This window comes from Plasmodium gallinaceum (genome assembly GCF_900005855.1).
Source record: "Plasmodium gallinaceum strain 8A genome assembly, contig: PGAL8A_v1_108, whole genome shotgun sequence".
NCBI classification, from domain to species: Eukaryota; Apicomplexa; class Aconoidasida; order Haemosporida; family Plasmodiidae; genus Plasmodium; species Plasmodium gallinaceum.
Window position 1 is genome coordinate 913,125 of NW_021628228.1, and position 9,030 is coordinate 922,154.

The following is a 9,030-nucleotide window of genomic DNA, read 5'->3' on the forward strand; positions in this document are numbered from 1 at the left end:
GTAAAAATCCTTTTTTGAAGGGAGAAAAAAAAAAAAAAAAAAAAAACAGTATTTTTAGCATGGTTTATATTAGTTGTTTAGTACTTTTTTCTTTATATTTTTTGTATATTATTAAAATGTTAAAATTGTGCTTTTTAATTAAAATAAAATAATAATAAATATATTAAAAAATAAAATAAAAAATACAAATGAATAAAAATAGAATAATTTAAAATATTTATAATTTGAAAAACTATGTTTTTGTTATATATTAAAATACATTCTTTATTTTTCATTTATTTTCATTATCTATTCCTAGAAATAATAATGAATTTTTAAAAAACTTTGAGATTTATTTATTAAAATTTTTAGAAAAAAAAAAAAAAAAAAAAAAACTTAAAACTACCTAGATATATTTTATTGATATTTTCCAATTTTTTACTATTTATTAAAAAAAAACTTATAAATTTCATTAAAAAATAATTTTTTCAGTAGACTAAAATTCTTTCTTATTTTTATTATACTTAAAAGTAAGATATATTTTCAAATAAAGAATACCAATATTTAAGAGATTATAAGAAAAATAGAACTTTCTTTTTTTTTTTAAATTAGTATCTTTCAAGTTACCTTAAAAATATTATTTGTATTTCAAAAAATAAGATATAAAAAAGAACATATGTATTACTATAAAAACAAAAAGAAAATGAACTTTATAATGAAAATATATATATATTTTTTTTTTCTGTAATATCATTATCATATTAAAAATATATCTTTATATCAGATGTACATATTTTATCCATATATTATTATTAATATTAGCTTCTGTTTAAATACTCTATTTGTATAAATAAAAATAATTGATATTTTATACACATTTGGAAATATCTTTAAATTTTTTTTTTTTTTTTTTTTTTTTATATCCAAAAGAATATATAAAAAAAAAAAAGAAATACACAAAATTGTTTTCATATAATTAAAAAAAATAAAAAAGCTTACAAAAAAGTATTTTTATACAATCAAAAAAAAAAAAAAAAAAAAAATAAGTCAAAAAATATAGAATTTATTTGTTTAAAAAAAAGAAAAAAATTAATCATAAAACATTAAAGAAGAAGAAAAACCCTTTTAAATAATTTTTTTTTTATGGAGAATTTTATAAAAAAATGACTTATATTTTTAAAGAGAATCAATATTATAAAAATTTTCTTAAATAATATTTTTTTTTTAATATATTTTCTTTTTACTTAATGACGATATATTGATTTTAAAAGAAAAAATGGTTTTTTCTAGACTAAATATAAAAATGAATTTTATTCCTAAAAAGGGAATAGAGGAATTATGGAAAAATAGTTTTTTAGATAATGTTAGTATGAAAAAAAAACTTGAATATAGTAAAACAGGTGACGCTTGGCCATGTGTCTTGCTAAGAAAGAAAAGTTTTGATGATCTACATAAATTATACTATATATGTTTAAAAGAAAAAAATAAATTGTTAGGAGAACAATATTACAATTTTCAGAATAGTACTAAAATGATAAATCATGGAAGATTAAAAAAAGTAAAATTAACTATGAAAAGAATTTTAACTGTATTATCAAGACGAGCTATACATGAACAATGTATAAGAGCTAAAGAAATTTTAAAAAAACAAAAAGAAAGAGAAATTTATGAAACTCAAAAATTTCAACTTGAAGAACAATTATTATATTTGAAACACAAACTAAATATTTTAAAAAATACCTCATCCTTAGAAAAAAATTCATTAAAATTATCCATGAGTAAAATAGAAAATAAAATTGAACAACTGAATATTATTCTTAATCCATTAAGAAAAGAAACAATGCATTTATTAATTCCTCATTTTAAATATCAAAGAAAATATTCAGATTTACCAGGTTTTATCTCATGGAAAAAACAAAACATTATTGCTCTCAGAAATAATATGAGTAAATTATATAGATTTTATTAATACCTTTTTAATAAAAAAAAAAAAAAAAAACAAATATTCCATTAAGTACCTAATAAGATTAATAAATATACATTTTTATTTTACAATTTAAAGTAAAAATTAAAAGGTATACTTATACTTTTTTTTTCCTTTAATATTTATAAGCATATCTATTTTTTAATTAATTTTTATTTTATATATATATATAAAGCATTTTTTTTTTTTTTTTTTTTGTGTTAACTCTGAATTTTGTAAAAAAAAAAAAAAAAAAAAAACATTAAAGTTATTAAAAAGAATTTACTAATATGCGAAATTTATTTAGACAAGATATCTTTTTTTATTTTCAAAATTCATATAAAATTATATATTTCCTTTATACTATTCTTATTAATAAATAAAATATAAATAATATTGAAAAAACTATTATTAATATATATATTTTATTATGTTTCCTTATATAATATAAAATGTTCACTATATATTTGTAAAGATTACATATATTACACCTACATTTTAATTATTTATAAAAATACAACATAAATATATTTTATCTGTAAAAATTTAAATGTAATAAAACAGGATAAACTTTTTGTCCCATATTAATCTAAAATTAAAAAAAAAAAAAAATGTAAACATTAAAAAATTATTATTTTCAATTATTTTTAAAAAAAATGTGTCTTTATATTAAAAAAATTTTTTTTTCTCATTTTTTACTTAATAGATAATTTATACATTTACTATAAATTACTAATTTTTTGAAATAATAAAAAGTATAAAACTAAACAAGTTTAATAATTATAAGTATTTTTTCATTTAAGGTAAATTGTATTCACTTTTATTAGAACTTACTATTCTTATTTTTTGTTTCAAAATTTTTGTTTTCATTTATTCTAAACTGTATCATAAATAATTTATAATTATTTGTGTCATTTTTTATTTATCATGTTTTCACTTTATTTTTTTTTTTTTTCATTCTTAGTATAAAGTAAATTTTAAAAATATATGCATTTAAAAATTTATAAAAATATATTTATCATTAATTTTATAAAGATATATAAGTATTTTTTAATATATACATATGCAAAATATCATTCTTTAAAAAATCAAAAAAATATAAATATAAATAATTACAATGTGAAAATATTTTTTTTTCAATTTAAAAAATACATTTCTACCTAATACCTAAAAAAAAATCCTCAAATAAAGATATCTAAAATTAAATATAATTTAAAAAAAAAATTAATTATTTATTATATCTACTAAATATTATAAATAAAATACGTTGTGAAAAACACAATTTTGCAATTTGTATAATTTTTCTGAAGGATTTTAAAAAATATATAATAAAAAATTTTATTATTTATAAAAAGAAATTTCAAAGATTTAAAACGTTCCACATAATGTAAATTTGAAAACCATAAAATTTAATATTGTAAAAAAAAAAAAAAAAAAAAAAAGATTTTTTTAATTAATAAAAAAAAAATATTTATATAAAAGTACATTTTTTGTGTAGATTCAATATATATAAATAAAAAAAAAATATATGACAAAAAAAAAAAAAAAAAAAATAATAAAAAATACTTTATAAAAAATTTTAATTAAAGTGAAATAATAAAAAAAAAAAATATATATTAATGAATATCAATTTTTATTTGTAAAAAATTTATAAAGTTTAATAAGAAAATGTATCAAGTAAAGTTATCAATCTTTTATATTATATTTTTATTACAATTTATAGTAGCATATTCATATAGTAACACAAAAGTTAATGAAAATGGGAATATTTTATCCTCAAATTTATCTATTAAAAATAAAAAAAATAATTTTAAAAATTTGAATTCTGGTGATATAATAGATGCAAAAAAAGAAAAAAATGACATTAAGATAAGAAAAAATATGAATAAATTATATAATACTTTATTTCCTGATGATATAGAAAAAAAAAATGAAAAAAGTAACTTTGATAATAAATATGAAAAGGAACATTTTGAAGATAATTCTTATAGAATAAATATACCAATTGACGAAAAAGATTTAAATAATAAAAAACTTGACAAAAAAAGTGACACTTTGAAAAATACAGAACTTTTTAATAATGAAATGAAAATTGAAAATATAAAAAATGGAGATGAGATAACAATAAATAAGCAAAATACTTTTGGTATACTTGGAAATGGTGAAAAAATGAAAAGTGAATCAAAATTTGCTATTTTTAATTATTTAAAAGATTTTTTTCAGAATTCTTCTTACATAAAAAATTTCAGGAATTATATTGAAATTTTTTTTAATAAATATGATCAACGTATAATGGAGTCTACTATTTTTTTTAATTTTGATGAAACACTATTTTAGATATGCTTACTTTATAATAAATAAAAATATAAACTATATATTTGTTTATGTATTAAAAGTATTAATTATATTTAGCATCTAAAAAGGAAACCCTTTTAATACATTACTCTTATTAAAATATATATAACTGAATATAATTTTTTTTTTGCATTTTTTTTATTTAAACACACATATATATTAACATTATCGAATTTAATGTTCTATTAATTTTTTTTTTTTTAATATTTTATTAAAATTATCTAATGTTTTATCTTTTTTTTTAAATATTATAATCATATCTATTAAGAAAAAATATTAAAATTTCTTTTATCATCACCTAATTTAAAAAAAATATACACATATATATATATATATATATATATATATATATATATATATATATATATATATATATATATATATATATAGACTAATTTTTTCAAATTAATACAACTATTAATAAAATATGTACATTTCTTATATATATATAAATATATTTTTGTTTACCTTTTTTTTCATGTTATATGATAAATGAGAATTTATCCTTTCATTTTTTATATTATTTATTTTAAATTTTATTTCTATATTTTTTTTTTTTTTATTATTATTAAATAGTTGACTATTAACCCTATCAATATTTTGTATTTTTTCTTTTATAACTTCTTCAAATAAAGAAAAAAAAGAAATATTTTTTTTTGATAAATAATTTTTTATATAAATCTGAATATTTTCATGAAAATAAGGAAATTTGCTAAAGGAAAAAAAGTAATTAAAAACAAATTTGTTTAAAGAAATAATTTCATAATTCAAAACTTTTTTTTCATCTTTTGTAATTTTCTTTTTATCCTTTATAAAATTAAATAATCCTAAATGAAGAAATTCTTTAAATGTAAAATATTCCAAACTTTGTAAACATAAATATACTTCTGAACTATCTACATTATTTTTTTCTATATCACAGTCATTCTTAAAATGATTATTGTAATAATTATTTTTTGAAATATTTTTTTTTGCTAAATCATTTGTTTTTATTTCACTATTATTAGTAAAATTTTTAGTTTCACTTCTTAAATCATTAAAGAGAAAAAAATAATTTTTAAATATCTCCTTTTTTACACTTTCTTCTACTCTCTCTTTATCCATCTTTCTATCTAATATATCCAAATATTTTAAAAAAATCTAATAATTGAAAAAATGAAAATTTGTTTTTTCTCAATAATTTATTATTAAATATATTATAAATTACAATAAAATATAAATTATTAATAAATTAATAATATTACTAACAATATTCTAAATTTATTAGTAAGATTGAAAGGATATTACGAAATACATATTGATTAAATATGTCTTTTTATTTATCATGTATATATATATATATTAATTTATTATAGATGGTAAGTTGAAATTTTGTTATTTTAAGAAAAATTTATTTATATCTAACCTTTTTAATATAACTTTTCTTTGGTTTTGAAAAGAAAAAAAAAAAAAGAAAAAAGAAAAAATGTAGAATAAAAATACTTTGATTTTTCTCTTTATTCTTTCGTAGAGATATATAGGAGCTATTTATATTATTAATCATATTTTCTTTAAGCATAAAAAAACTTATAGTAACACCATATTTTTTAACATATTCATTTAAAATTTTCTTAAATAATAAGTAAGTATATATTTTTTCAGATTTCTCTTTTATAAAAAACAAACTGGACATTATAATATTTCCTAAATCTACCTTAAGTATTAATGGAAAACTTTGTGTAATAAAAATATAATTTAAAATACTTTTTAAAAATATATATATATAATTTTTTTTTAACCATAAACTATTTTCATTATTGTTATTATGGTTGGTTAAATTATTATCGAAGCTGTTTTCTACATATGAACATTTATATTTTCCTTTTGAATTTTTTTCTTTTTTTTTTATTTTATTATTATTTTTTAAGTTAATTTTCTTTTTCTCTTCATAAAAAATATAATTATTTTCTTTATAATTATTTTCCAAATTAGTATTTTTATATATCATTTCATTTAATTTGTTAGTTGTTTTATCTAAAAATTTAAATTTTCTTTTATTAAATATCCACAAGTAACAAAAATTAATTTGTCTAGAATTTTGAATAAAATTTCTTAGTTTATCAAGCATAAAATTTATTTGTTTGTATATACATAAATAGTGTATTGTTATAAAATTATTAATATAATTATTTAAATCTTGAAAAATAAGAAAATATTTTCTTAAATTGATTATAGAATAATTAACTAATTCATGAAATTTATAAAAAAATCTACAACTATTAATAGAACGAAATTCTTTTGCTATATAAGATAATTGTTTTTCTCTCTTTGAATAAAAACTATCTGAATTTAATTCACTACTTTTATCTTTATTCATATTTTTTTTATAATCACCGTTTTCTATCAAAAAATTGTTTATATTTTCTTTAATATAATTCAAAAAAGGAAAGTAGTAATTATTTTTTTCATATATATAAAGTTCTTTTTTATTTTTAGGAAGATAGCTAAAAATAAGCATATTCTTTTCATTTTTAAAAGTAATGTCATTATGTATTAAAGCATACAAAAATTCATTCACAAAATAATCTAAGTTCAAATAAAGCTGATGTTCTATATTAATTAAATAAAAATTCTGAAACACTAACAAAAATATATGTATATTAATCCATTTGTTTAAATAATTTTTTTCTTTTTTATTAGTATTATTTTTTTGTTTTAATATTTCTAGCCATATTTTTTTTTGAATTATACTTAATTTTTCCATTAATAAAAATTTAACTTTCTCATTTTCAATTTCATACTTTTGATAACCATTATAAAATTGAATGAATTCATTAATATCTTCAATGTTCGTATAATCTAAAAATAAATATACATTTTTATGTATATATTTTACAACCTTACTAATATTTTTTTCTAATATTTTTTTCCATACAAAAAAATTAAATAAATGGGTCACATATACTTTTATTATATTACAATACTTTAGTCTAAAATAATAAGCTAATTTTTTATCTAATTTTATATCTTTTATAAATGAAATAATATCATTAATATCTGTTTCTTTTTTATTTAAATTTTCAATATTTTTTTCTGTATTATTATTATTATTATTATTATTATTTTTTTTTCTTTTCTTATCATTACACTTCATTTTATCTTTTTTAATTAAAGTAATTACCTTTGATATTAAATTACTTGCTGATTTGTATATATTACGTTTCAATATATGATATCTGGAATATTTTGAACTTTTATAACTTTTTAAAAAATTCTCTATCTCTATATAATTTTTATCCAAATGAAAAAATTTTTTTATTAAATGAAAATTTGAAAAAAATATCTTTTTATTTTCATTAAAAGTTCCTTTACAAAAGAAATCACAATTTGTATCTTTTTTTATTTTATGTTCCAATTTTTTATAAAATTTTTTAAATTTACAAGTAATTCTACAATTGCTTTTATAAATTTGAGAATGAAAAGTCTGGGTATTTCTTGTAGTTCTTATGATAATCCTTTTTGTTTTTTTCAATTTTAAGATATTTTCTTCGTCATTCTTGTTATTTGTATTATCATATTTATTATTATTATTATTATTATTTCTTTCTTCAAAGTGGCATGATGAATTTCTGTTAATAAATCTGAATAAAAAATTAGTTATTTGTTTCATATTTCTGTCTATATGAAAATGTAAATCTATTCCACCCAAAGTACAATTATTTGCATAAAAAAATTCATCAATTTTACATAAGAAATTTGAAAAAAACAGAATATTTTTTTCAGTTAGACTATATATATCATCTGTATTATAATTAGACTTTTTATTTAATTCAATATTTTCTTTTGTGGTATTTAAATTTTTATTTCTATTTCCTTCATTTTTTATTTTTTTTAACATTTTATCATGTTTTTCATAATTTGTTCCTTCCATTTTTTTAGATGTTACTATATTCTTAAACTTACTATTTGACAACATTTCATATTCTTTGGAAAATTTTTCCTTTTTTTTCTTAACAGATAGATTTCTATTTTGTAAATAACTTATATTTTCATAAATGAAATTGTTAAAAAGAAAAAGTTTTTTTGATTTTAATTCAAAAAGAATATATTGTTTAAGTGAAAAAAAAAAATTAATAATAATATATCCACGATACTTTTTTGATTTTTTCACTTTAATATTACTAATTTCTTTTTCCTTCAATACATCTCCTTTTACATTACAATTATGTTCATTTGTATAAAACATATCGTAATCATATTTTATACGATAATATAATAAATCTACATAAAGATTATCAAGAATTTTTTTATTTATTTTTTTCTTATTTAACTTTCTTATTATGTCTTTTAATTTTATTAATATTTTCCTTTTTTTTTCTATTATGAAATTATCTTTGTTCTTATCTCCACTTAAATCTTATATTAAAAAAAATAAAATAAAATAAAATAAAATAAATAATAGATTATAATCTTCTCATATAATTTTTTTTTTTTTTTTTCATTTTTATCTTTACCATTTTTTGTGTCTTCCATTTTACAAATATAACAGATTTCTTTTTTTATATTTTTAAAATCATATATTTTTAGTGAATATATATTTTTTAGATATTTAGCTAATTCTTTAATTTCTATAATTGTAAATTAGAAAAATTATACAAATTCAACAAAGATTTATTAATTTTATTTAAATGTATTTTTCACATATATATATATATATATATATTTCTTTTTTTTTTTTTTTTTTTTTTTTTTTT

General features: G+C 14.9%; 3 protein-coding genes across 3 annotated transcripts in view; 2 read left to right on the forward strand and 1 right to left on the reverse strand.

Moving 5' to 3' along the window:
* Nucleotides 1-1,255: 1,255 nt before the first annotated feature.
* On the forward strand, nucleotides 1,256-1,948 carry PGAL8A_00400800 (mitochondrial ribosomal protein L29/L47 precursor, putative; the record flags this gene model as incomplete). The annotated part of the gene is made up of 1 exon (XM_028670365.1): nucleotides 1,256-1,948. The coding sequence occupies one exon, from the start codon at nucleotides 1,256-1,258 to the stop codon at nucleotides 1,946-1,948; it is 693 nt and encodes a 230-aa protein (XP_028527125.1).
* Nucleotides 1,949-3,610: 1,662 nt separating this feature from the next.
* On the forward strand, nucleotides 3,611-4,279 carry PGAL8A_00400900 (conserved Plasmodium protein, unknown function; the record flags this gene model as incomplete). The annotated part of the gene is made up of 1 exon (XM_028670367.1): nucleotides 3,611-4,279. The coding sequence occupies one exon, from the start codon at nucleotides 3,611-3,613 to the stop codon at nucleotides 4,277-4,279; it is 669 nt and encodes a 222-aa protein (XP_028527126.1).
* Nucleotides 4,280-4,538: 259 nt separating this feature from the next.
* PGAL8A_00401000 (conserved Plasmodium protein, unknown function) overlaps nucleotides 4,539-9,030 on the reverse strand; it is a gene marked incomplete at both ends in the record, with an annotated part of 7,559 nt that continues 3,067 nt past the window's right edge. Inside the window, 4 exons of the mRNA XM_028670368.1 lie at nucleotides 4,539-4,595; nucleotides 4,766-5,409; nucleotides 5,780-8,692; nucleotides 8,791-8,904. Of these exons, the coding sequence (XP_028527127.1) occupies nucleotides 4,539-4,595; nucleotides 4,766-5,409; nucleotides 5,780-8,692; nucleotides 8,791-8,904 (3,728 nt within the window). The remainder of the gene's footprint in view (nucleotides 4,596-4,765; nucleotides 5,410-5,779; nucleotides 8,693-8,790; nucleotides 8,905-9,030) is intronic.